General features: G+C 38.3%; 1 protein-coding gene and 1 long non-coding RNA gene across 5 annotated transcripts in view; one reads left to right on the top strand and one right to left on the bottom strand.

Annotated features, from left to right (window-relative positions):
* Positions 1 to 12: 12 nt before the first annotated feature.
* On the bottom strand, positions 13 to 22,854 carry MCCC1 (methylcrotonyl-CoA carboxylase subunit 1). 4 transcript variants are annotated; one of them, XM_069792624.1, is made up of 19 exons: positions 22,754 to 22,853; positions 21,358 to 21,404; positions 20,190 to 20,329; positions 19,658 to 19,753; positions 19,371 to 19,492; positions 18,252 to 18,399; positions 17,328 to 17,449; positions 16,033 to 16,144; positions 15,626 to 15,707; positions 14,688 to 14,815; positions 12,197 to 12,380; positions 11,585 to 11,694; positions 10,019 to 10,235; positions 8,829 to 8,915; positions 8,176 to 8,225; positions 5,757 to 5,894; positions 4,310 to 4,417; positions 3,206 to 3,277; positions 13 to 1,635 (listed from the first exon to the last, which is right to left on the bottom strand). In XM_069792624.1, exons 1-19 carry the CDS (start codon positions 22,810 to 22,812, stop codon positions 1,516 to 1,518), a joined length of 2,142 nt encoding a protein of 713 aa, XP_069648725.1. In that variant the 5' UTR covers positions 22,813 to 22,853; the 3' UTR covers positions 13 to 1,515. The 4 variants fall into 4 exon arrangements, with proteins under 4 accessions (XP_069648725.1, XP_069648727.1, XP_069648726.1 ...); XM_069792626.1 differs by lacking the exon at positions 22,754 to 22,853 and adding an exon at positions 22,508 to 22,526; XM_069792625.1 differs by lacking the exon at positions 13 to 1,635 and adding an exon at positions 2,001 to 2,376 and having other exon boundaries at positions 22,754 to 22,854.
* LOC138686901 (uncharacterized) overlaps positions 22,079 to 28,000 on the top strand; it is a 14,652-nt gene continuing 8,730 nt past the window's right edge. Inside the window, exon 1 of the long non-coding RNA XR_011326225.1 lies at positions 22,079 to 22,322. This is a non-coding gene — a long non-coding RNA (uncharacterized lncRNA). The remainder of the gene's footprint in view (positions 22,323 to 28,000) is intronic.

The raw sequence follows: 28,000 nt of genomic DNA, 5'->3' as shown, positions 1-28,000 counted from the left end.
AAATAAAACAAATTTTCAAAATTAAGCTTAATTTTTATTTTGCAGTAAATAAAAATCACTGTGGCAATATTCTACAAGACAATCAGTGAAGTGTAGTTTTTTTGTTAGGTGGCTATTGGATTACAAGGAAAATTTAAAAGTGTTACTGTATGCTTTTAATATACAGACCAGAGCCATTACTTTTTTACAATTTTTGTCTGCATTGCAGGCAAGGCTGCACAGTTACAGGAATCAGATCAGAGAATTCCCCATGACACTGTATATTGATTCAGAAATGAGATTTCAGGTAAGTACAAGGATCCATTTGCACAGATGTAACTACAAGTTTGGGATCACTGCAGCATCTGTGTTTATTCCTTTCTGCAGTATAAACAATACTATCATCTTAAATTAGTATATAAAAAGTTCATACGACAAGCAGAACTTTACCTTAACTAAAAGGCAAAAAGATTTTGCAAGTTTACAACAATTAAAACGTATTTTTCTTTTCCTTTTCCTGTTTCTCTGAGGTGCTTTTTAAACAAGTTAAAATAAATTTATGGCAAATGAACAGTATGCTGTGTTTAAGAAATATTTTCTTTGCCCATCAAAAAACCTACCCATTTTCCCTTCTGCAATACTGCAGATACAAAAAAAAAAAAAAATCTATTATTTTTAGTAACATTTCATGTTGTTATAAAGACTTTGGTATACTTCATTCCAGCCAATAAGTGATATACTAGAACATGAACAATATAAGTAAAGTAATGAGGATTTTTAAGTCAGTATTTTATTTTGGCACACTTTTAAAAGTATTAAATAAGCTTATCATCTTTCTGAGCTACTACTTCATGTTTAAAGATCAAATTATATTTTTGGAAAGCAATTATGTTCCAACTTTGATTAGCATAGCAAATGTTAATATGTATGTGAAAAATGCTTTGTATCGGATATTTCAAGGTATATTAAAATAATTTTTGAAATGCAAATTTTTACTACTCATTGAGGTAAATGGGAAAAAAGATGCACCAAAAATGACTGAGAGGGATCCTGAACTAAGGAACAATCCTGAATTCCATATTCAGGCAAAAACATAACCACAAGCAGGAGTTTTGCCACAGAAATTAATTCATAAAACAATTGTCACCTTTCAGATTTCCTTCAAATCAAACCTCTCGCATCTCACAGAAAAAAGGCAGCGGTGAATGAAAAAGTAGGCAGAAGAACCCTAGCAGTCTGTAACTTACAGTCCTTACTAAGAGTTCCGCATCTTTTTCCAGTCTAATGCCTTTTCACAGGCAAACATAACCACTGAACAACAATCACGTAGGTCCACAAGTTATATATACGATTACAGTATAGTGATACCCAGATTTCAGTAAAGTCAGCATAATTTACAGTCAAACTATGCAGAAAGTGCAGAGGAAACCAATTCCCCACTCTATTATACAAAACAGTTTGCTGAAAATATGAAGAAATCTTCTCCTGAGAGAAAATCAGCAAAGTAGAAAAAATAAAATGCACCCTCCTTGAATTTTATTTTGACTCGGCCTCTTCATCCACAAATTCAACTAGCGGAGCGTGTCTATTGGCCTGGGCACCTTCTTGGAAATTAACCTTTTTAATCACTCCTGCCTTTGGAGCCCTTATGGTATGCTGCATAGAAACAGATCAATAGTGAAGCAGCAGAGTACTTATTTTTCCTGCTCTCTCCCTCTCTCAGGTGCCCCCCCTCCCCGCCCCCAGCAAATGCTAATATTACTCTTTGGTGCAATTAGAACAGAACACACTTAATTACTTCCTCCGACACATGTATATTTATTTTAAACCTCCTTTTAAAATGTTATCCCAGTCCTTTTTCCAAGTTTTACTTTCTTATCAATATTTATTTAGTATTTTTAAGTATACTGGGGACAAAAATGCTGTATAATGTTATATTTTGAAGAATGAACAACTGAATGTTATTTTACTTCACCAATACTTTCTGTTATTATTATAAATACCAGGCAGAAATAATGCAGTTTTAGTCCAAAATGTTAATCATATAGCAGATTTATTCCTTTAAGAGGAATGTGCGGTTTTACTAAAGATATTTTTGTTCACTGGCTAGGAGGGGTCTTTATTGAACAGGTATTTGGCAAAACGCAGATGAAATACAAATACAGCTACTAGTGGCAGTAAAGGAATAGCATGTTTACATACCAGTCCCCAAATTCGTCTACTTGTTATTGTATCAGGTTAGTTTTCCACTGAAGTTTTGTTTGTTGGTAGTTTTCTACATAGGGTTAGTCTAATATCAAAACACTTAATACCAGATATTAAATCCTTACATCTAAGCAAGGATTCATTTAAATAATAGTTTGCTTTTTACATCTTATATTTTATATTTCAATAGCACTGAAAAAAAAAAAAAAAAGAACAAATCAGATGATATCAGTCTGAGGTATCAGCTGGAGAGCGACAAGCATTTAGCATCCAATTGCAAATAATTTTGGGTGTAATTTTTTTTAGCGCGCAGTTGTATTTCATGTAATTTTAGTGTAGTTTAGAAAAGGGCATGATAAAAGAAAGGTAAATTTTCTCAACAATGTTAATTCTGCTACCACAAACTGGTATTCAAAATAAACTAACAGCCAAACCAAACCAGTTCAGGCTACAAAAACTATAGTTCAAACAAACTGAGCCATGGTCAAGCCATGTGACAAGATACAATGGCCAAAATGCTAGTCCACTGAACGCCACGTGGACAATTACAAAGAATTTTTAGTGTACTCTTGGTAAAACTTTATGTAAATAAAAACAAAAATATTATGAACAAAAAAAAATCGTGGGCATATTTACAAAGTCACCATTAGCTAAATTTCTGCATGAAGTAACTGCAGACATTACATATGCTTGTATCAGAAACAGTGATCAGAAGATACACCTAGACAATTTTCTGCTAGAAAAGTGAAAGGAGGGGAAGGGAGAGAAGGATTGGCAAAGCTAACCAAATGAATGTTAAAACATCTGCAGAATACCATGGATTATATAATCATCATTTGTTAATAAAATAACAGCAAATATAATCCTCTAAAATCTAGTCAGACACAACACTTGTTTCACAGCATATGAAGGGATACTGACATCTGCAAGCTACACTCTGCACCACACTTCAATAAAAATTATTACATTCTGACCAGATTTTTATTTTCTCAATAATTAAAACCTTTTGTACGTCACTTACCTCCATTTTCATAGCTATCATAACCATTAGAGGGTCTCCAATCTTAACCTTATCCCCTGCTTTCACAAACACCTACAATTCAAGAGAAAATTGGGAAAAATCATGCATGTCTGTACCACTAAAAATCATCAGCTGGATCTTGGCTAGCACAATCCACTGAGTGTGGTTTTGTAAAACAGCTTCATAATATCTTTATTATTGTTGAACTGAGTACCTGAGTTCTCTAGATAATACTCAAGGGAAGAAGTCAGAGGCTATAGAAAGAGGTTCGGTAACAGCTAAAAGGATGACCAGGAAGCCATTTATGTATCAAAGAAGAAACACTAGAAGAGACAATGTATATTCCACCCTTTCTGGGCTTAAGAGCTTGTATTTTGAGAGAGAAAGTACAGAACCTCTTCCTGGAGCCAATCCCTAAAGCTGTTTTTAAAACAAAATCCAGAAAGAAGATTGCAGGAGCCACCTAGTTGTTCTACCATAATTCTGATTTAGAGCGTTCACTCAGTATGTAAGAGATCCACATTCAATGTACTCCACCCTCTGAAAGGGTTCACGCCTTTTTATTGCTAGCAGAATCCTTTAACTACTAAACTCTCCTGGAAATCTCTTTTCTGCTGAAACTTTGTCACTGTACAGAGAAATACACAAGACTTGGTGAGCTAACAAAAAAGAAACAAAACCAGAAACAGAAGCAGCAAAACAGCTTAACAAAAAAGGCACTTCTGAGTATTTCTTTTTTTTGCAAGTGCATCTAGCATCTCACTCTTTTGGTTAGATGAAATGGATCAAACAGCCTGTAACACTTCAGGGAACTTCAACTTAGAAAGTAATTAAGATGAAGAAAAAATTATTTAAGCAGTAGGATTAGTTAAATATTGATCTTTCAGAGCTCTAGAAAAAGAAGACTAGAAGCCTGAAAAACTCTTGGGTGGCTGCTGAAAACTCAGAGTAAACAGGGCTTTTTCCAATTGGGAGAAGTCACACAGCACTGACATTTCTGGCCCTGATTATTTCCTGGCAGCACAGAAGCAAGCATCATTTCTGGAAGAGTGAACTTGGATATATATTGGAGAATCAATTTCCCACCCATATTATTATAATTACCTTTTCAACTGTGCCTGTCATGGGCGCTACAGCACCACTTTGCATTCCCACTGAACTCACTGCAGATAAGTACTTGGGTACAGGAAGGCCAATCTGAGCGCTACCTTCCTACAGAAATAAAATCAATGACATATGAGCTAACAACATAAAATAATACCACTAGTACACATGCTGACATACAGGGAAAGAACTGATCCAGCTTTAGGCAAACGAGTCAACTGTTTAGGGTGGCAGACTACTGAGGTCAGGGCAGTAAAAGGACTTGCTTATGGCATGCTTACTACTTTGCTGATGTCTAAGTCCTTAAAAGCCACACCTGCTGCTGCTAAGGATCAGCAAGGAAGGAACTACCTCTGTGAAAGAGACTCCATATGGACCTTTGTACCAAACCCACACCTTCCCTATTCACGCAGCAACAGCACAGAAGGTTTTAGAAAACACGTAAAGGCTGTTTGCAGAAGGGGTAGGCAGGCTGCTGCAACAAGTAAGAAAGATGTTGGCATCCTCACTGTCAAGCATTGTCAATATGAGTGTTTCACAATTTACAATAAAATGGATTCAGTGCTAAGTTTAGTGAAAAATTCTCACTGTTATTCAAAATCCCCTAATTCTTCTCAGACTTGCTACCCAGAGTTTCCCAAAGACTTGTTCTCCCCCACATCCTACCCACATCCTAAAACTCCTGTGATTTCTTCTAGATCCCCCACTGCAGACTCCACTCTGATACCACAAGAAAACTGGGCTTTGCCAGCAAAGTTTTCACTGCATTCTGCTGAAAGTCTTAAGGGGCTCAGAGCTAGAGGTTAATTATTGAAACCAATACATAATAATTCACTTATCTAGATTACATTTTTATTGAGTTACTTTAAGGCCCTGTAATCTTTTTAACTGCAAATAAAAAATTACCAGCCTAATAATGTGAATCAGGGTACCTCTTCTTTCAAATGCCATTACTCATGCAATGCAGACAACGCCATGGTAACTCCTAATTCCAATTTTTTAATATTAGCTGAAGTTACCCTTCCCCAGACCAATACTGATTTCTTTCTTATAATTTAATTTAATAAATGTAACTGAAATAAAAATATCAGTTACAAGCACTTTCAAGTAATTGTCAGTTTGAAGTAATTGCTATTGTTCTATGACAAACTTAGATACTTGACCATTTTAATATTTTGTGTTCCCCCCTCCCAAACCTTCATTCGCAACTCTGATTCACCTAATTGTATTTTATCTTTCTAAAAGGAATTCATTTTCTCACTCACTGACCATAAGCAACTAACTTGCAATTACAGCTATAAATCAATCAAGTATCAAAACATTATGGGCCAACATTAGGACTTGAAATTGTGATTCTCTTTCACATTCTCTTGCAATTTATATTGTTCATTTACATGGATAAAACTCTGAAATTTTATACTTGTGATAATAAAGAAAGGAACTTTACCGGAAAGAAGAGATAAATGGTGTTGTCCAAAATGACCAGTTTGGACTTACACACGGTTCCATTTACTGAAGACCTCAAGTAAACTGAATCACCTTCATTGAAGATCTCTCCAGATATCAGGAACGTTTCATCTTGAATCTGAAAGTTAAATGCTTTTGTAAGGACAAAGGCTAACCCTTCATGAGCAATAAACCAAAAGTTAGTATTTGTAGTATACACTCATAACCCATGATTCTTCATAGATAATTGTGGAATTAAAAAAAAAAAAAATCTTTTAAAATCTTATGCATCCTTTATTTTTCAGTTAACAGACTGTATTCTGTATCCAGTGCAATCAGCTCAGAAGATTAGCTAATATGCTCTCCCAGGACAATTTTTATCATCAGCTATGCACTAGCACTCAGCAAAACACAAAGGTATGCTATTTCTCAGGAAAAACTAAAAAAACCCAGAACATTCAGTTTAGTCATGCTACTATAATCCAGTATTTTTAATCTGTCCTAGCATCTTCACTTTCTTCAAACTGAAAAATCCATACTATTCAGCTGACGTCATAAGATTCCACGATGCTATCCAAAAGACAGGTAACTTCCTCAGTCTTAGAAGCTTATAATATAAAACCTAAAATATATTCAGTAAACCTACAAAGGAGTAGAGGAGAGAAGTAATGGGAACAGTGTCAATTCGACACCAAAGCTGCAAAAGAAAGACCAAATGGAAAGGTTATTTATTTGTAGGTAACCCTTTCATCTACATCAACAGAAACTGCATCTCTGCCACAACTTCAGAATTCACAGACAGTAAGAATATGAATATAAGAGCATTACATTTAACTGATATTTTTAGTTCTAAGTCTAACATCACTGAGCAAAGAATCAGAGACTTGCTGGTCTTTCAGGATGTTACGACTAGAGATAAAATTCAGTCTTCATTTATATAGTTGCACACTACTTTTCCACTGAATGAAGACCTTATAACATGTATTGAAAGGACACTGTTGATCTGATACTGATCCCTGAGAAAAAAATAATTTGTCTGATTAGTACCCTGAGCAGGGGCACAAATTAGGGCAATACCCTGGGCAGCGCTGTCAGTTCTTGCCAGTTCCACGGCCCAGCAACCTGCTCTAGCAGATTGGCCTCAGGACAGGTTTTGTAGCACCCCAGAGGCACTGTCCTCCGCATAATCAGCTCCCGATTCTATTTCTCCATCCCTTATCTCCAGCTTCTCTCCATTTCCATCTCAACCCCCATTCTTCCTTCTTCCCTGGGACTCTACATTCTCCCCAGTTGCACTTCCCATCCCCAAAAGGCCCCACTCAGCGTTCCTTCCAGCCTCTTTTTATTTTTTGCTGACATTACTTATATGAGATAAGCCTAAAGTGTAAAAGCTTTCCTGCATTATGTATGTAATCAATACACTCAAAATAACCTGGGTATTACCTGAGGGATGTGGGTTATCTCACTATTCGTATAGTAGAAATAAGGGTTTAAGTTACCCAACATGTGGTCATACACATGAAAGCACAATAATTTTCTCACTATTTTTCTAGCATGCTCATCTCTATACAGTCTAAGCAGTTCATAAATACTGACTTATTCTCATTAATTCCCCTTTTCTGAATATTGGAAACAAGAAGCTGAACTACAGAAAGACCGCATTCTCAAGCATGCGATCATTCTGGGTGCCAAATCAGAGACAAAACCCATTTGACTCCAGGTTATGCAAGAACGAAGTTCAACACTCAGCAAAACACAACCCCTATAAGCAACACAATTGGAGACTATCACACATGCACACACAAAAATACGTTTAAAGCATCTTGAGTTGTATCCTATAGGATCTCTGTAGCATAGACAGAGAAAAAAGCCAATTCTATGGGGTATCATTCAATTATTTAACCAGAAGATTTACTACTCTCATCATTCCTCATCTCATTTGGTAATCACTTTCCAATTTCCATCTTCAAAATACAAAAAGTGTTATCTTACAGATAGTGCTCTAGAAAGCTTTTATTTATCCCACAGGAGATCCATCTCATGCACAGAAAAAGCAGAAGTCCTGTGGAAAAAAAGTCTTTTTAAATGCAGATTTAATTGTAACTTCCAATGTTTTAGAAAGACAAATTTAAGGAAGAGAAAGATAAAGAGCAAGATCTTTAAACACTGGAAAAACAAATACTTTTCTTAGCCTTATTTTCAGAAGCATTTTAGTAGCTCTTCCATGCTAATCCAGCATCTAGCAAAGATAATTTCAGGCCAAAATAATAGTCTACAACAACAGCTGCAAACAAACCAAAAATAGAATCCTGTATCAGTAATTACCAAGCAACTTCAGGAACAGTTAATACCAAGAGAAGTCTACAAGAAACTGATTCTTCTTTTATCTAACGAAATATCTGAAAAAATTGGACTTGTACCTGCATTTTGTATGACCCTTCTTGATTGTAACTTACAGCTACATCCACAACTGTTCAATAAAACAAAATATGTATATGTGAGTAGATTTAATTATAGCATCTAGAAAATAATGACATATAAACAATGTTTAGTCTATCTTTCTTGATTAAAAAAAACAGAGACCCACCAATACTAAGAAAAGAACAAGTATTTTCAGCTTAGCTTAGTACACACTGCAGACTTCATTATTCTAGAACCAGAATTCTGCAGAATTCTAAACAATTTGTTTTTCACAGATGAACACCTGAGGTTATGCTCTGAAATCTGTATTAAGTTAGCTGGACAGAAAAGCGGTTTTTGATGGGAAAAAGCACTCAGCACTTTCACACCAAAGTGAAGTAAAAAAAAAAAAGTCAACGGCACTCAGCTCTTTTAAAAATCTCAACCTTATTCATTTGAATGATGAACATTAGTACTGTCATTTGAATTTGGTTCACACCTCCTCAAGATCTAACATTGTGGATTAAGCATGCAATTCTGTGAATTCCCAGCTTAAATTGCATAAAACATACTGCTTCTATTCGCTCTTTCTTAGCCTGAATTTTCAAGCACCAGTTGAAGTAATTTTATCCAGTAAGTACCTCCTCTCCCTCCACACACTTCTTTAACTTACTGTTTTCCCCATCCAGCAGAGACAGTTTTCTAGTATAACATATATTTATTCTTCTACCAGTGCTGGATGCAAATGGTGAGAATTTATCTAAAACACAAAATACACAAATATGTTACTTACATTCTACTTTGGCAACACACAATACCGAGAACTTACACCATAAAATCACTGTCCTACTATTACTACCATCATATATTTATACTGAACATAGAAGACTGGGGAACCACTTAATAGATAGTGACAATCCCTCAGACAAGCTTCAACACTGAATAAACTAATGCTGTGTAACCTACAGAAGACATGACACTAACAACAGCGCTTACTAAGAAGGATGTTGACTGTTCTCCATGAACACATCCTTGAACAGACAAGTATGGGAATTCAGCTGCAACATAGCAGATTCAGATTAACCTTTAGGTGAAGGTTCCAAGCGTAAGAGTAGTCAAACATGGCAGCAAATTGCCCGGGAAGATTGAGGGGTTTTCTATTACTTGGCGTTTCTGAGAATGGATCAGATATACAGCTATCGGATATTGCCCGATTAGTTTATCATCTCTTGAAGCAAGGCAATAGTGTATGGGAATCCTTCCAATCCCCCTTTCCCATATTTCCAGAAGAGTTAAAGTGGAGGAAGAAAGAAAATTAATGAGGTTGTTGGCAGCATATATTGGATTTATATGAAGTTTTTGTTAACAGCAATCACACGCCCCACTGGTATAGCCATTAACAGTGTTGGAACTCAAGAATGTTCAGCTGCTGGAGGCCTGTTCATTTCCTTAAACTCTACTGCCTCTCCCAATCCTAGCAGAGTCAGTTTTATCTCTGAAGACCTTGGGCCAACTGTAGGAATAATAGTGACAGATACTCACTGTTTATGCTTGTATAGAGTAAAGAGTACATGGTGACACTGATTATGAATCCCAAGGTCTTTCAGCTAGTGCCTATCTGAAGTGCTGTGGGAAGCAGTCTGTACATTACAGTGGTGATATATTCAATACCTGTCCCTTAACAAGAGTTATAGTCTGCTCTGTGTGTAAATATCTGACAGATGCCAGAATGCAGAACCCTGAGCAGGCACAAAGTAAGGCAAAAAGAGAGCGTGCAAATTAAATAATTGCACATGAGCTCACAGCACTGCCTCATCCAGTCACAAGTAAAATAAAACAAAACAAAAGAAGAATGATCCTTACCATCTGACTGATCTCTAAAAGCATCTGTTAGCATTTTCTCTTTCAGTATGAGTCCTAGAGCTGCCTGACACATAACTTCATGTGGGGTTGCTTTTTTGGTTGGAAATAGTTCATCATGGTGTTGAGGAATGAAATTAGTGTGCACATTTCCAGCCTCAAACTGTGGGTGTCCCGACAGGCTCAGTAAGAAATCAATGTTGGTGCTTAATCCTACAATCTGTAAAGAAAAAGCAGCATATTGCCAAATTGAAATGAAGTTAGGAATGAATATACAGCTTTCCGCTCAACTTATGCATAGATGATAGATGAATCTTTCTTCAGAAAGCAACATCAAAACACAAAGATTATCAATAAAATGTAATTAATTCAACTGGTCTGATTTATTAGCAATGAAATCATTGCTTTTAATAAGAAAAAAAAAAACAAACCAACAAAAAAACCAAGAGTAACTTTTGAGAAAGCACTCTGTTTTCAGAACGTTACGTTTGTCCACTGTGGAATCAAAGAAAGTTTCCCAGCAATAGTAATGGGGGGTAATTTAGGAAAAAAACCTTATTGTTTCAGAAAATCATGCTCTGAGTATTTAAAAGAACATTCCTAATATGAAAAGTACCTCATATAAAAATGAGTTACAATAGTTTCAGATATTCCATATTTCATCTTTTAATAGTAACAAATGGGAAGAGTGACTTTTATAAATTTACTAGATACTATCCATTTCCTGTACTGAAAAATACCTAAGCAAACAACATGAAAATAGAAATAACTATTTTAGAGAAACGGTGAAACTGGTAACTATATTGTACTGTCAACATTTATTGACAGAACTACTAAGAAAATTCTGAAAAAACTCCAGGGAATTCTTTTATCTCTTTCACTTGCCGTAATCTTAATTTTTAGCTAAAATAATAGCGGGCCAAACATTTTCAGTACCTCAATCATGTTTATGTTGTTGATTTAAAAGTGTAAATTAATTCTGCACAAATAATATTCATTCTCATCTCAAGTCAAACCTTCCGAGTTCCACTTTTGAAAATAGAACAACACCTGTAGTTTTTCATAGGGGAAAAAGGGACTGTTTCTTAAAAAGAACTGAGAGCATTAAAAATTCTCCATATTTCTTTACCACATGTATAGTCTAAAAATTTAACTGTTTTTATAAATTAGAAATTACAAGCAAACGTTGTCTGACACAAATTCCACCTACAAATTTGTTTAAGTTTGAGAACGCTCATACAATTGAAAACGGTGTTGTTTAGCCTTAGTCTTCTACAAAGTTCTAGCTGCATCATCCAACTGAAGATATCACAAACTTAAGAAAAATCTCTGTGTAAAACTGGACTTTACACTTATCTCTACTCACTCCACCAAAGGAAAAAGTATGCAAATTAGGAAAAAATAAAGCTTCTACAAACAAATAATGAATCTGAAATGGTAGTGGCAATGCCGGCTCCCTCTTAGAAACCACTTTTGTTTTACTGTAATATTTTATCCATATTTTGTTAGCTCAAGATGTTCACAAAGTCAGCTCAAGATCTGAAAACATACTGCGTTCCTTCTACTTACATTATATTGATGCAAACTGTATCGCAACTTTCTCAGTGCTGCTTGACGATCCTCAGCCCAAACAACTAGCTTTGCAATCATTGGATCATAATGAACAGAAACCTCATCACCTAAAATATATTAAAAAAATGCTGTAACACTAAGCCAGTATTTCTCAAAGTTGGTAATGCATAGTACTGCACACCACATGGCATTAAACTCTTACACAATTGATGGCCACATTTCTCTCTGTTCTTAAAGAACATGAATCTTTAATGATGCGACCTGGCATTTCAATTCCAAGGACAAGTTCAGTACAGACTTTTGTAGAGGTAACATTACTCAAATTCAGTTCTCTGCTGCAATCAGAATGCAGGATTGATAAATTGTGATGAGAATATAATCAGCATGATCCAATGGACAATAATTTGGACATATGTAAATAAAGAGGTAAAGAAAATATTCAGTGATTGACCAAAAGTACAGGACAATCACAAGGAAGAATAATTCTGTAAAGATCTGTTTTTATAACAACACCGGCAGACAAACTTATTTAAGCCAAGAGGGAAATGCTTACAAAGAAAAGCTTTTGATGTTAAGTATTTCTGGTTACACAACTGCCTTCAGTTTTACCTTGTCTGACTCCAGTTTCTATTCTGGTGAAACTATCAGGTGGTGGGGTGGTTAAGTGCAGCAATGGCCCAGCCCCTGGCATAAAGTTATTATTAGGGTCTTCAGCATATATTCTAGCTTCAAATGCATGGCCCTGGAGCACAATGTCTTCCTGCATTAGGGGAATCTTCTCTCCTGCTGCAACCTGAAAACAATAGGTTTTTTCTTTAATGTGGGATCAATGTTCTGGAGTGCCAATGTATGAAATATTAAATATCTTTCTTCTAAGCATGAACAACTAGAAAGTACATTAAAAAAGCACAAGCAGAAAACACATGGTAGGTCATAAAAGGCTAATTCCAAAGTTACTCCTTCCTCTTCTCTGGGAGTCACCAAAGGATTTTGAATTATTTTTGTGTAATTTGACCTCTTAATATTTCACACAGTTAAAACATAATGGAAAAACAGACTAATTTTTTTTCTACTGGTTATGTCAAAAAATAATTAAATTATTAAGTTAAAGCCTGGTCAACTAACTGTCCTCATTTCAGCTGGGATAGAATTAATTGTCTTCCTAGTAGTTGGTATAGTGCTATGTTTTTTGAGTTAGGTATGAGAAGAATGTTGATAACACTGATGTTTTCAGTTGTTGCTAATAGTGTTTAGTCTAAAGTCAAGGATTTTTCAGCTTCTGATGCCCAGCCAACAAGAAGGCTGGAGGGGCACAAGAAGTTAGGAGGGGACACAGCCAGGGCAGCTGACCCAAAGTGGCCAAAGGGGTATTCCATACCATGGGATGTCACGTCCAGCATATAAACTGGGGGGAGTGGGGGTGGTGGAAGGATCACCGCTTGGGGGCTAACTGGGTGTTGACTGGTGGGTGCTAGGCAATTGCATTGTGCATCACTTGCATATTCCAACCCTTTTATTATGACTATTGTCATTTTATTAGTATTATCATTATTAGTTTCTTCTTTTCTGTTCTATTAAACCGTTCTTATCTCAACCCACAAGTTTTACTTTTTTTCCCCGATTTTCTCCCCCATCCCACTGGGTAGGGGGGAAGTGAGTGAGCAGCTGCATGGTGCTTAGTTGCTGGTTGGGGTTAAACCACGACACTAACACATGATTTTATTAGAGAAAAATTGCTCCAAAAGCAGATGATAAAATGGATTACTGGCAGCCAGCACTACTGACGTATGCTGTTGATTCCTCTGTATACTGTGGGACCTGTACATTTAAGGGAATGTTTCTCTAAGGGGATTTCTAACAATTTAAGAAATTTTAACAGGGAAGGAAACATCATTTTATTACTCAAAGGAATTCACATTACAAATACAGGAATACCAAAAAACACCAGCAACACACCAGTTTGAGACTGAAAAAACGGGGCTTTTGGGGATAAAATAATAAGAAGTCTGCTGCAGTTAAGCGCAGAGGAGACCCTTTACCAGGAAGCTACACAATTTCCATCTACACGGGAAAATACAAGTTCCTATTAAAAAATCTGCAGCAACATTTCATCTTCTTCCGAAGTGTCAGGGGTTTTCCATACTCTGCTTTCTGCCACCAAACTACGGATTTCAGCAGAGACAGCAGAATATAACTTAGTCTTCAAAGAAAGAGTAATACTATACAGATTCACAAAAATAATCTCTCCAAGAACTGGTAAGACATTTTTATCTATTGACTCATTAAGCCACATGCCAAGGCCACTGAACCTTTTCATCTTATCTTTCTTCCAGTATTGTTTGATCCCTGCTCCAACTCAGCACTCAATGTTCAATTTCCATTCCCAGATCAGAAAGTCAAGTTTCTCCTTTTTGTATCAGCATTTGCCATTTTAATTTTCTTTCTGGTTACACTAAACATGCCCCGCATCCTATCTACTTAAGCTTAATGTGTGCTGCCGTCCTCACTTCTGGATTTAACTAACCAGAATTGTTTTTCATTTCCAGTTCCCTAAGGTCCAAAACTTCCTGTTGTCATTCAAACGTGTGAGTAATCTCTGCAAATTGGGTGTGTGAGGAAATAGCCTATTTCAAGTCCACACAACTATACATTTATTTTAGAATGTGACTACACTGGTATAACACCAGACACATGTTTTTTATGAAGCTTTCCTCCTACAGCCTGATCCAAGAATGATTTTTGGGCCAGAGATATATCTGAACTAGAGTGTTAAAAAATATTCAGCATGGCAAGGGAAAGATCGGGACCCTACTCCTCCTACTTTCCACATTCTCTATAACCTCTCTAAATATACTTTACAAAATGGTTTTTTTCTCTACACAACTAGAAGATGATTTTGTTGGAATTCAGAGCACCTACACAATGCTCTACAATCAAATACAGTAATACAAGATGTTCCTTTGGAGCAAAGGAAACTCTACTGTATTAGCTGAATAGGAGATGAGGATCTGAAAACCTATCTGGTCTCTCATAGGCAATATCGAAGAGCACTATTCACCAGACAGGAGGAACTCTACATGTAAAATCAATTAACACTTACCCTAAGTTGCCATTCCACCAAGTCTGTTCCAGTGATCATCTCTGTAACTGGATGCTCTACTTGCAGTCTGGTATTCATCTCCATGAAGTAAAAATTATGTTTGGAGTCCATAATAAATTCCACTGTTCCTGAAGTATTTAGTAAAAGGGCACTTCACCAAAACAAGACTTTTTCAGAATGGACACCTAAGACACTTAATTCATTTATGCCAGGACAAGACTATTATTTCTAAATCAGATACACTGAATTTCATTAAATTCTACACGAATTATCTTAAAGGGTCACACAACTGTGGTCTGTAAACAGAAGGGTTGTTTTCTTGCACATTTACATATCTTGTGCTGTTTAGCAGCCATTCTCCTCTACAGCAAGAGCTGCATTTCCTTAGAGCTGTAAAAAGTGCATCAGGACTCCTTAAAGCATTGTGTGTGTATAGGGTGTGTAATTATTTTTTACAAATAAGTATCCAAAGAAAGCAGTGAGAAAAGAAAGTCGCAAATAATTTTAGCAGGTTATTTTTCATCTGGGAGATAGTGTGGACTTTACAGACAGCGAGTTGTGTTCTTCTTTTAAAGGCTTTACTGTTTGAATATAAAGTATTCTTTGTATGCTGAAAGAGAAATTATTTTTCCCTTGCTCTGCTCAAACTTTCATTCATAATACTCAGTTTCCAAAAACAATCTAGTTGATTGAATTAGCTGCTCTGAAATTTTTTCTTTCTATTCTTCAGCTCCCACTGGTCTTGAGCTCAGACCAGGTATGCCAATTTGAATTTGTAATTACATCAGAATTAAACATGCGATTACTTGCTTAAACCTCAAAAAAACTGGGGTTTATGTGTCATACTCTAAAACAATCAGATGCCATTTGCCTTGTGGCTTAAACTCTTATTAAGTTAAAAGCATAGCTCTGGAGCAGTCATACCTCCACAGACTTACCTGCTCCCACATAATTCACTGCTTTAGCTGCTTTGACAGCAGCTTCTCCAAGTCTCCTTCGAACTTCTGGATTAATTCCTGGCTGTAAATAATAACAACACAAAAGATTATAAATTATTGTGAACTTTGGTGATATTATACCTACTATGCATGAATATCTCGCGGTATTTAGCAACTGTAGTGAAATCCTTACCAATATTATACCTGAAATCTACGTAATTTTTCCCTGAGAATCATTTTCCTGAAGAAAGTAATTTTTTCAGTTAGAACATTTTCTGCAGCAAAATTAAAACAGGTACTAAGAATTACAAATAAATTACTGCCCACTAAATAAATTCAATGGGGGTTAGCAATTACTTTAAAAATATGTCAGTTCATAAAAACAATTATAAGAACTTTCTGCTTACCCCTGGTGCCTCTTCAATGATCTTCTGATGTCTTCTTTGCACACTGCAGTCTCTTTCAAACAAATACACTGCATTGCCATGCTGGTCACCAAATACTTGGACTTCAACATGCCTGTTCCATAACAATAAATGTTTTCACATATTTCAGTAAAGCCCCAATCCTGCAACTTGACTTCACCCAAACAGACTTTGAACTTGTACACAGTCCTGTACACTTCAGTAAGACTTCTTACAGGTTTAAGTGTCTCCCCTCAAATAGCCAAAAATGTAGAAATGAGGCTGCTATTATGCAGGATTTCAACTGTTTTAGACTTCCTCAATCTCCTAAATGAAACAGGATTCTAAATGCCAGCTACTGCAGTGAAACCTCATAGGTCATATGTATCTAAATGTATCTACATCTACAATGACATGTATCTAAAAGATGCTACCTCTTTATTAGTTATTTTATTATAATAAAAATAAAAACACTGCGCTATTATTTGATAACGATGCTTTTCCTCATAATTTACTGTGTAGCAATTCACAAGAGGCAGCAGCCCTGGCTCAGGAATAACATTGTTTATTTCAACACACCATTTCAGAGGACAAGTACAAGGTGGCAGACATTCTATGTATAAAACCAACAAAAATCTGTCACCATTCTGATAATTCTCTGATGCTAGCAAAAGAAATTCCTCAGGAATTTAATGAGATTTTTCTCATGCCCATCTAACAGCGTAAGCAGGCCCTTGGTTTCTTTAGAATAAATGCTTTCTTTACAGTGATGCTTCAAGAAAAACAGATGTAAAGAACAAGAGTATCAAATAGACCTCTGTGAGAAGTTCTTTATAAAAAAATATATTAGCTCAGTTTCACAGGTCAGGCATGAGCTAAAGACTATCACTTCTGTTTTAAATATCAAAATAGAGAAAGATTAAATAACTAGTTTAGGACACCTGAGGGCAGCAGAAACACCATGACAGCTTGACTCATGTCTGTAGTTTAAGTATTATAAAGTGATTTATTTTTTTCTAGATGTAAATCAAGTTTAGAAAGCTCACTCAAAAAGGAATATCAATGTCATTAAATGTCACTGCCATGTCTCCCTAACAGAGGTATTTTAATTCTTATCATTCAAAACAAAGTCACTGCAAGAAATTCAATACATTATAAACAATTTTTACTAAATTAAAACCTGCCATAGTGCAAATAAAACATACAAGACCAATTTTCATCCTACTACTAAAACAGTTATGTTTATTTAACAGTAGAATAAACATTAAAGTGTTTATATTAAAACATCTATTTCCCACCTTGGATTATCTACGAATTTCTCAATCAGCACTGCATCATCATTGAAAGACTTCTTTGCTTCTCTCCTAGCTGATTCTAGTTGGTCCAGAAACTCCTTTTCTGAGTGAGCAATTCTCATGCCCTAAAATACAGGAAAAAAAGCATATCTAAATGTCTAAATACATGGTACACAAAAATCCTTGTTGCACACAAACAGCAAGAAATGAGCTTAACGATAACACTTTTCCCTTCTTTCTTAAACTTTAGCAAAATTGTGTATCAACTTCCAGGAATATAATCCTACTAAGTCCCACTGAAAGTGCCATAAGAAGTGTAAAAAACAGATATTATCATTCCACTGATATGGATCAGTAGAGAATTGAATTTTACTCTTAAATCAAGGATGGCAGAGAAAAACTGATTTCATTACAAAACAAATATAGCTATTTTGGAAATAATTAGAATTCTCAATCATGTCATTTTTATAGAAATTTATTTCAGAGTAAAATCAGATTTAGAGAGGCAATTCACCATACATTAAAAACTGTCTAGACACCAAATACTTAAATGGTATTTCTAATCACTTCTTATGCAACATTTAAAACTGCTAGCAAAAAAAGTCACACAAGCCATCACAAAGTAACAATTCAAAGTCACCTAATTTCACACAAACAAATCCACAGGACAACATTTCTGCTTATATGAATAACTGGACACCCACTGACATAAACAAAACTCTTCCAATATATACCAGCTACTTATCTTGTGCCTGACTGCACAACGAAAGGAAATGAGATTTCACAGTGCTAGATTGGACATTAATAGTAAATTCTAGCAAAAAGTAGTTTTCCAGTTTTGTTTTCAGATTTCTTTTAGAATAGTCAGTTACAGATACCGAGACATGAAAACTTTATACCATGTGATGAACACATTAGTTCCTTTACCTTTCCTCCACCTCCACGAACAGCTTTAATCATTACTGGATATCCTATTCTCTTGGCATGTTCCTTTAGACACTCATCTGATTGATCTTCTCCGTGATAACCTTCAACAACAGGAACGCCAGCAGCCGACATTATAGCTTTGGAAGTACTTTGACAGAACAGTTTTATATTTAGAATTATAATAATAGTTTTTCTTACTTTAAGCTCCAAATGTGTATATGTTCCCAATGTTAACTCTCTTCACAAAAGTAGTTCCACTGACCTGAAGAGGACTGCTTACTTAAGTGGGTTACATACGATTGGATTGTAATTATTCGAATGCTTCAAATAGGGATTTTTTTTCTCCAAGCCCTTCACATAAAAGCAGTAGTCAGTTTCAGGCTTACTGTTCTTTCCTATCTTTTGACCCACATTACAGAGATCACAACCTAACATTTTCAAATTACAACACTGTATCCTGCCAAAACTAGAGGCTGGATTCACACCACACATAAAACACTCAAGCGTAACAACTGTTAACTTCAAACATGCATGCAAAACTAGTTAAATTACAGAGGTAATTTACTCTCACATTAGGAAGTGATAAAAAATTAATTTTCTGAAATTAATCTTACACAGTTCATGTGTTAGTAATAACCTTATTTCCATATTCTTGATTTACACTTCATACCCTGGAAACATTTCTTTGATCTAAGTAACTAAGAACAAGATCCTCTGTGATGAGCAAAACTTAACACCCCATTCTACCCGAGCCACAATAATCCCTGATGATATGGTGTTTCTTCTCCACTGTTCTTTTGACCAATATACAAGACATCCAATCTGACTGCTGAACCCTTACCTATACAACGCTGCAATGCCCCAATTTTGAAAAACTAGAACCAGTTAGGTATTTAATTACCAAAATCCTAATAACTGAACAATCTTGATTGTTTCTATGTCTATAGGAATCCCACATCTATAAACCTGGAGCTTATTCCTTTGAAGAAAGCCATAAAAATATAAGACAATGAAAACTGACAGAATAAAATAATTATGTAGCAACTGGTCATTTGTTAACAAAATTAGCTTTGCCAAACTGTAAACTGCATAACCAAGGAACAAATCAGAAATAGATACCTCTTAATACCCATATCTCTGATAGCAGATGAAGGCGGACCTATGAAGATGATTCCCTCTTGCTTGCACAATTCTGCAAACTCTGTGTTTTCTGAGAGGAAACCATAACCTGGATGAATAGCCTAAAACAGAATAATGTTACCAGCCTATTTTTATATCCGTTTAGCTTAGAAAACCCTGAACTTCAGTAGAGTGCTAAGGAAACACAAGGTGGAAACACCATGGGTAAAAATAAAGAACTAAAGAACATGGAAGTAACAGAAGATTTAAGGTCATGATCTACTTACCTGTGCTGCTGAGACCTTGGCCACCTGCATTATTTTTTCCATGGCCAAGTAACTCTGCTGTGAGGGTGCTGGACCAATGCAATATGCTTCATCTGCCTGTTACAGAAAAATTACATATAACAGATACTATTTATTAGATAATAAAAAGCAATTTTAACTGAATTTCTGAGCCAATTGTATTGTTTATCAGACTGCTAAGCATGCAACAGTTTAAATCACTGCCTCTCTTCATGGAGAGACTCAAGTGGCTGAAACAAATTCTGACTTTCTTCCCAAAATCAGAGTCCATTCTCTAACTCCCAGTGGCTACTCTGGAGTTAGAGCACCAAACTTTAAGGCACTTCCTGCAAAGTTGTCAGGTGCTGAGACAGACTAGGCAAACTTTTCATTGATTCAAGGAAAACTTGGAAGTAACTCTACAGAGGTGAAAATCAACTGCATTAGCACACAGATCTACTTTCACATTGAACTAATTAATGAGAAATACTGTTGTGAATGATCGTTAATCACAAACTTAATGAATATACTTCACCATTGCTACATGCATGGAATTTCTGTCTGCTTCACTATAAACTGCTACAGACTTCACACCCATTTTCTTTGCTGTTCGCATCACTCTGCATGCAATTTCTCCTCGGTTTGCAATAAGAATCTTCCCTATGTTGTGACCACCTGTTTAAAAGCATGAAGCACAGTAAGCAACTTCTAAAAGAAATACATGCTCAAAAACTTTCCTGGAAATAAAGCAATTTTAAATTCAGATTTCTTTTTCATCATTTATAGTGTTTATGCATTTCTTCCAATAATGAAAAAACACATGCTTCATCCAAAAGCATTTCCATGCTAGTCTTGGAATGTTTTCCTTAAGAGTCCCTATGCAGAAGTATGTTTAATTTGGGTCTTTTTTTTTCTTTTTAGAATCCAAGAAATATATTCTAACCCTAAAACAACACTTGAATGTAAAAGTTGATGCTTATACTTTTACTGTGTACTTTCTGGACCAGCTAGTAAACAATTAACACCTGTGCCACCCCCCCAGAAGTGATTCACATTTGTTTGAAGAGCACTATTCCCCAGTGATACACAGTCTCAAAGAAATAACAAGGTATGAAGTTTTTTGTTGTTTTTTTTTTTAAACAGTGACATACAAGCTTCTATTATGCCTCATGACAGCAGTTAAAACATGATAGAAATACAAGGCCAGCACAGCCAGAGACCTCACAGGCAGAACTAAATAGCTTAAAACTAACTAATAAAATGAAAATATATCTCTGAATTCTAAAACATATCTTTTTAGACAACATGACAATAGGGTCAATTTAAATCATCTTGCTAAATACTTTTCACTTTCCTTCATATATTTTTTAAATACCATTATGCCTAAAAACAATTCTCACAGACTTTCCAACATTTGTATCAGAAAAGGACTCAGAGGAAAATGTCATAAAAATAAATAGTTTTCATTAAGTTGAGTATACCTAAATATGACAGATAAAATTATTCAAAATGTTGTTTACACATTAAAGATGATTTCTGTTAGGTCAGCTACAAACTACTGTTTTCAAAAACTACACAAATATGCAATATTTATTAATAAAAACCTCCAGTTTTTGAGCAACTAATGGTCTAAAACTAATTGTAAAACCATCCCCATTACACAAGCAATTAAACCTAGTAGCTAAAGAAGTTAAATTTCATACCTATCGTTGAGGCCCATTTCACAAATCTTTGTACTTGATTCCATCGCCTGTACAATTATAAACACACAGAAGTGTTACAAAAGCACATGCGAAAGTGGCAACTGAGCTACTTTTATCTTCAGGTGAGAGAAGGACAGCACTAGAACAGGTCTGAAGCTTTTGATACAGCTATTTACACAGAACACATTCAAGTACAACAAGGAAGGTTGTACAAACTTCACCAGATCTCTCCTTAAGTGTTTTCATTTAAACACAACAGAAATCATCCCCTTGCTTTTTTAGCAGCATCCAAATCAAAACAGTCAACACATTTGTTTTAAAAAAAACCCAAACAACTCTTTTAGTGGACAGAACAGCCAACATCTGGCATTTATTACAACTTGAAGTATTTGGGAAAGAAGACTTGAACAACCATAAAACAGAAAAGTTTAAAAAGGAAATGGGAGTTGTTTGTATGGAGAAAAGGAGCAAGAGAGAAAAATGTGAAAGATAGCAAGAAAGAAGCCCTATGAAGAATTTCAGAAATGAAAAGTTAAACCTCAGATGACTAATGCTGAAGAAATCAGACAGCGAAGGCTAAGTGGCTGTAAGAAACTGTAAAAGTAAACTCTTAGAAGTGTTTTGATTAACATATAAATCAACTTTGGAATCTTGGATCAAGTCCAGCAATTCATAAATGGTATCAGACAAAGAGACACGAGACATCCTTGACACCAGACAACCCAATGCTCGGTTTCAATAACTACTGAGGAAATTAGCGCATTTCCTAAACTTCTAATAAGCAGCTGTCACGGTCACTAACTGCTTCTGCACAGGATTACAAGGCAGCGGGGGGGGGTGGCTACTGCGCGCAGTCAGCGACCGTTACCAAACCCCGAGCACCCGCGATATACGAACACATGCAGATAACACGCTGACGTTCGTGGGACCTGTACCAACCGCTAAAACCATGCCTGAAACTCCGGGTGGGTCTTTTCGCTCTTTCTTTCCACAGAGGAGCTCGGGGTACCTGCACCCCCCCACACACAGGCGCCATCCTCGGCGGCCCAGCTCCCTCGCTCCTCCCGAGGCGCAGAGCCCCTTCCCCCGTCCTCCCTCGGGCAGCCCGGCTCCAGGCTCGGCTTTAGGAAGCCTTCCCCCTCACACACACCCCGCGCCAGGCCCGACAGCCGCCGCCGGCTCCCTCCCGGGCGCGACCCCCGCCTCCGCCGCCCCTGTCAGCCCCCGCAGCCCGCCGCCCCAGCGGCGAGAGGGGAAGGAGGGAAGCGAGGGGCGAGCCGGCCACCCCCGGGGCAAAGCGAGGGGGCCGCAGAGGCAGGGCAGGGCCCGCCGCCGCCCCCGAAGGGCCGCGGGTCCCGCCGCGCCGTCTGCCACCTCCCCCCGCCCTCGCACTCACTGACGCCGCAGCGCCCAGAGGCAGCAGCTGCCCCGCTCGGCCGCCAGCACCAGCGCCATGTTGGGGAGCGCGGGGGCCGGCGGGACGGAGGGTGTGCGCGCCAGGCCGGCCGCCAGTGGCTGCCGCGGCAGGGGCGTGCTGAGGCGGGCCGCGGCGAGGAGGAGCCGCCGGGCGGGGAGGGAAAGCGCTCGGGGTGGAGGGGGTCACGGGGGAGGAGGAAGAGGAGGAGGGAGAGGTCGTGCGCTCCCTCCCCAGCGGTGTGGGTGAGGGGGTGAAATGGCTGACTGGTGGGGGCAGAGGCGGGAGAAGGCGGCAGGGGTCGGATGACACCGAGGAACCGGTCAATAAAGCAGCAGATCGAATAAAATTCGTATAAACGTGAAGGGATGCACGCTGCCGGAGGACTCCTGGCTATGTTTGTGGAACCGTGGGCTCCGAGCTGACCACTTTCCTTCGGGAATGGCAGCCGGGGTTGTAATAGAGCGGCGACACGAAACGTGAGGGTGGTTGGGAACAGCACGGGGATCCTCGGATATCGTAACATCCCTGTGCCCAGGCCCAGCTCCCCAGCTCAAAACTGAATCGTGTTCATGGAAGAGGTTCAGGTTGTTGTGGGACCAGCACATTCCACCCTCTCTCATGAACAGAACGCAGGCACGATCGGTCCCGCTCCCTCAGGCTTCGCAGGTTTGCAGGGCAGCCCTGTGCCGGGCCTTGCTAAACCTCCCTGCGCGGCTCCGGCTCAGTGCCGTGCTCCTGAGGGGACAGGGCACAGGGGGAGCTGGGCCTTTGGTCAGGCCTCATCTGGCCGTTCTTATTTTCCATAATGAGCTGGATCTCATAACGCAGAAAGAAAAGGAGAGTGAATCCCCAAGGTCACCTTGTTTGCCTCAGTCACACTGATGTACTAAACCTAGGTTAACAATAATGTTCAGATAAACCGTGGTACTGATAGAATACAATAATGCATTTCCAAAATAGTATTTCACATGGCCGTGATTTTAATATTACTTACATAGAGAAATTAAAAAAACCCCGAACAGTAGCACTTAGTCAAAATAAGTATATCTAGTTGCTGTTTACAAATAGCAAAGCAACCGTGCTCTTTCACAAGAGGAATACACAAGCTTTCAGTTGTAATAGTGGTAGTTTTTAACATGTCTTATGTGTTCTCTGAATTTTGAAGCGTTAACACAGTTTCTTACATAAAAAGCATTCTTGGTATGCAAGTAATCTCTGCTTGTTCCGCTGTTGCTTTTTTTAATTTGGCATGGTGACCTCTCACACCAAGGACTGAGTGGTTGCAGTAGGTTACACGGATGCCAGATCAGCTTGGGGAAAAAGCATGGTCCCTGCAACCTGACTGCAAGAGGTGCTGCGTTCAGCACTTGCTCTAAAGATTGTTGTCTGAAAAGCGGATTCATTTCCCGGTGTGCAACGAGCCTATAATCTCACACCCAGGAGAGACATTATTTATTTCATATTTGTGCAAAGGTGGGGGCTAGGTGGTAATTCCACAAAGCTAGCACAGCACACCAAAGAAAACCAAGGTATTTTTTCTGTTACATGGTTAGTAAAAACCCACCTAAATTTACATTCATTAGTTAGTAGTCACCATCTTATCTACTATTGGCCAGTCCTATTCAAATTAGCCTCGCTCGCTATGTAGATTAGCACACATGCTCCTTGCAGGGGGGGCAAGTTCTTCCAGCCTGGAATGGAGTCGGAGGTCATGATCTCCCCCTGCCACCTTTACCTTTCCTCCAGTTCATGCTGCTTTGGCAATCATCCGGCCTTTGACGCCTTCTGGAACAGGATGTTTCTTTTTATCAGTCACATCCTACATTTCTTAGGTCCAATTATCCTGCTTGTTATCTCAAGAACGTTCTTTTTCTCTCCGATGGACCTTGAGTATTCTTGCCAAGTTGGCAATGCACACGAAGCATCCTCAAAATATCAAGGCCTAATTGTTCCAGGGTGTCCTTACTCCATGCATGCCAACTGTGTGCCATTCTGATTACAGCCTTACTTGTTAATTTGATATATACAAAACACATCTCGCACAAAATAGTCAGACCATTCTAAATCTCTGAGTTATTCTTCAACGGATAAGATTTAGAAACTAAATTATTAAGTGAAGCTACAACTTTTCCATATCTCATTCACTTCATTCTTCCTCAACATAACATGCTGACAGCATAGATCCTACTTTTGTCTTCTGAAATCCAGATTTTAAAAAATTTCCGCATGTTTAATTTGTCTCTAAACACAAGATGGCAGCATTTTATGTAGTTTACCATTGGACATTGGGAAGAGCTATAGAGGTAGTGGAGGAGTTTACTCTTTGAACAGTAGAACTAATGGAAGTTGCAAACATTTATATTGCAAATCTGATCTTGGTGAAGGCACCCTGCAAGCACGGCTTTTGGGGCTTGCAAAGTCAAGCAGGCTCACCAGATTGCATACGCAGATGTTTGAAAGAGCAAAGTAATAAAACTGAAATGCAGAAAATAATAATTTTCTCACTGACACCAGTAATATGCTTAATGTGCATGTACACAGATAGAGGCACTGTGATGAACCTAGTGATGTATTGGATAGGTTGGACTAGCAACATTTTAAATTTTGTTGTGGAAGCTTGGCATATTTTGAAAGCTGCTTTAGATTAATAATTTCAGTACTTTTCTCATTATTATTTTTTCCATGAGCAGATTGTGAACATCATAATTTGTTTGAAATACAAATTCATTTTCCTTGAGGAGATGAAAAAATGTCATCCATGGCAAAATGAATGAGATTAAAAATTGGCTGGACTCATGAATCATATTCTTCACAATTTTCTGGGGTATAGGGAAGCCCCAGCAAAGCTAGTGTTCAAAACCAAGATCTGTGTCTCTATCTGCACAGATTTTCTGACTCAGATTGACCACCTTCCTTTTTCCCAACAGCCATTTATTTTGTTTCTGCATGTGGGAAGTGCAACCTACTCCTTTGTAAAATTTTGAAGAAAGAGTTAAATAGGAAACTGAGCCAATTAAATTATAATTTAATAAAATACTTGGGATCTACCAACTTCTTGGGCAATAGGACTTGCAGAAAAAGGGAAATGCAGGTTTTGTGACATTTTGTGGCTAGCTGGGAAAGCCCAGGAGTATGAGTGTTGCTGTGGCTGATAAACTTCAGCCATGCATACCCCTTCATTTTTGGCACGCAATGGCCACAGCCATGGATGTATGAAAGAAAGTGTAGTCCCCAAGTGTCTTGTCACCTTACTAGTGGGAGTTAACTTCATAGAAATCTTTCTCTCTTCACCCTTGTTATCTTCCTCAAATTGGTGCTTTAAAAAAATACTACTTTTTTCTTCTAGACACTCTGATGCAAAAATGTTTCTCCACTAGATTCAAAACCTTTGTGGGACAGCCTATGGTGTGACTTACACATGGAGGGTTTTTGCCTTAAAAGGAAAAATGACTGACTGTTCCTCCATCTGCCATTAAACCTTGCAAAGAAAGAGAATTTGAGACATCCAGCAGCCTTTGAGGGTCTGTCACATCCCAATTTCTCAGGACAATGACTCAGGTTTGCCGATTCCGAGGTCAGGATTAAAGTGAAGCAACACCAGGGATCCTTTAACTCACAAAACTAAACTTTTATTTGCTCACAGCAAGAATTGGCATACTCACAACAAGAATTGGCATGAAATTATGTCAGTAAACTGTGTAACATGCTAGCCCTATATCACCAAACATATACTACAGACCTGGCTTATTTGGGAGTCAGTTCAGGGAAGACAATAAGGAGACCCCTCCTGTTGGGTCAGGATGTTGGGAGCAGACCCCCTTGCTTTCTAGACTCCTTCTCAGAGATGAGCCTGGGGGTGGCTGGATCCGCTCCGAGTCCCAGACTTGGTCAACGGTTTATGGCTAAAGGGATGAGGTGTAGGGATTGTGGAAAAGGAGAGAGAAAGAGGAAGCAAGGCAGAGAGACAGAAAGGAAGAGAAATTTTTCACCGGTCTTGGGTCCAGTGTTGGTCCAGTCAGCCGAGGGGTCTGGGTCTGGTGGGCTTGCGCCCCTGGGGCTTCGGTTTGTGCCCTTTTATCATCCCTGCCCCTCCTTCGGGCGGGCACTTGCACTTATTAAGCTACTTACGTGTCATGAGTGGTTTGTGAGCCTTTGGGCTTGGGGGTCGTTTGGGGAGTAACTTTCCCTTCCCTGCATGGTGAGTTGCCGTGTTCACCCCATCAGAACAGGGAGCTGTGCACCCTCCAGCACAGCCTCCCCCTCCTGGTGCTGAGCTGGGCTGACCGGCTTTTTTTCACCTGTGGTTCCTTGCTAGGCAGAGTTCCTTGTTGTGCAGAGTTCGTCGTGAAGCAGAACTTGCCCCACCACAATGTTTGAGACATTAACTCTTTCAGTCCTTCACAGGGTCCACTTCAGACCCCCCACCCCTGAGGCAGTGATCATGCAGAAGGCCCCATCTAAATCCTAGTTTATCAATTGAAATGCATCTCCCAAGTGTGTATTTACCAGATCAGCTTCTAAAACTAACATGAACAAGCCAGGAACCTTGTCTACTAAATAGATGTATCACTTAGGCGAACCTGGCACCAAATTTAATATTGTACCAGGCCAAGCAAGTGCAAAAGAGCAGAGCAAACTAACCCTGCTCTCCTGGCAGCCCTGCTTTTCTACTGAAGGGCAAATTGAGGAGCTTGTGATGTTTTCAGCTTGTGACCTATAGCCATTAAATTATCCATCATATAGGGGTGTGCACTGACACTAGAAATGGTAATAGCAACTGAAGCATAATTCTGGTATTTTATCACTGAGGGAAGTTTCTTTCTGCTGCCCTCACTGGCACTTCACTAACAGATAAGTTCCTGAATCGACTGCTGGCAGCAGAGAGAGAGGTTTTTCTCCCCCATCTTCACCACATTTTCTGCTTTCCTGCAATCCATCTAACAACTTTTGCTTCCTTAGCCGTGAAGAGCATGACATGTTAGACTCATGCAGCCATTTCAGACCCTTATATTGCTCACCATGGAGAAGGTAGTATCCTGTTCCCCCACCTGTCTGCCCACCCCTCTCTCCTAGGCAGTCCAGCTCTGTCATGCAACCTCCCAACAATGGCCTTAGAGGCTTTACAGGAGCCTGCACCCAAAATGGGGTCTGGCTGCGGTTATTAGCCAAACATAGATCTAGACAGATTTGGTTTCAAGTTTCTCTGACAAACCTGCAAAGATGAAG

The sequence above is a fragment of the Haliaeetus albicilla genome, chromosome 9 (assembly GCF_947461875.1).
Source record: "Haliaeetus albicilla chromosome 9, bHalAlb1.1, whole genome shotgun sequence".
Lineage (NCBI taxonomy): Eukaryota > Metazoa > Chordata > Aves > Accipitriformes > Accipitridae > Haliaeetus > Haliaeetus albicilla.
The sequence above is the reverse complement of the archived record's forward strand: the minus strand, read 5'-3'. Positions and strand labels throughout refer to the sequence as shown.

Bases quoted from the DNA above. Each gene is read 5' to 3' on its own strand.
- MCCC1 (XM_069792624.1), bottom strand. From the start codon at position 22,812: ATGGCGCTGGTGCTGGCGGCCGAGCGGGGCAGCTGCTGCCTCTGGGCG. The intron at 19,754-20,189 runs GTGAAGTATATT...TTTCTGTAACAG, and splicing joins ATTCCATGCATGTAGCAATG to GCAGATGAAGCATATTGCAT. The intron at 18,400-19,370 runs GTATCTATTTCT...GTTCTGTCAAAG, and splicing joins AGAGATATGGGTATTAAGAG to TACTTCCAAAGCTATAATGT.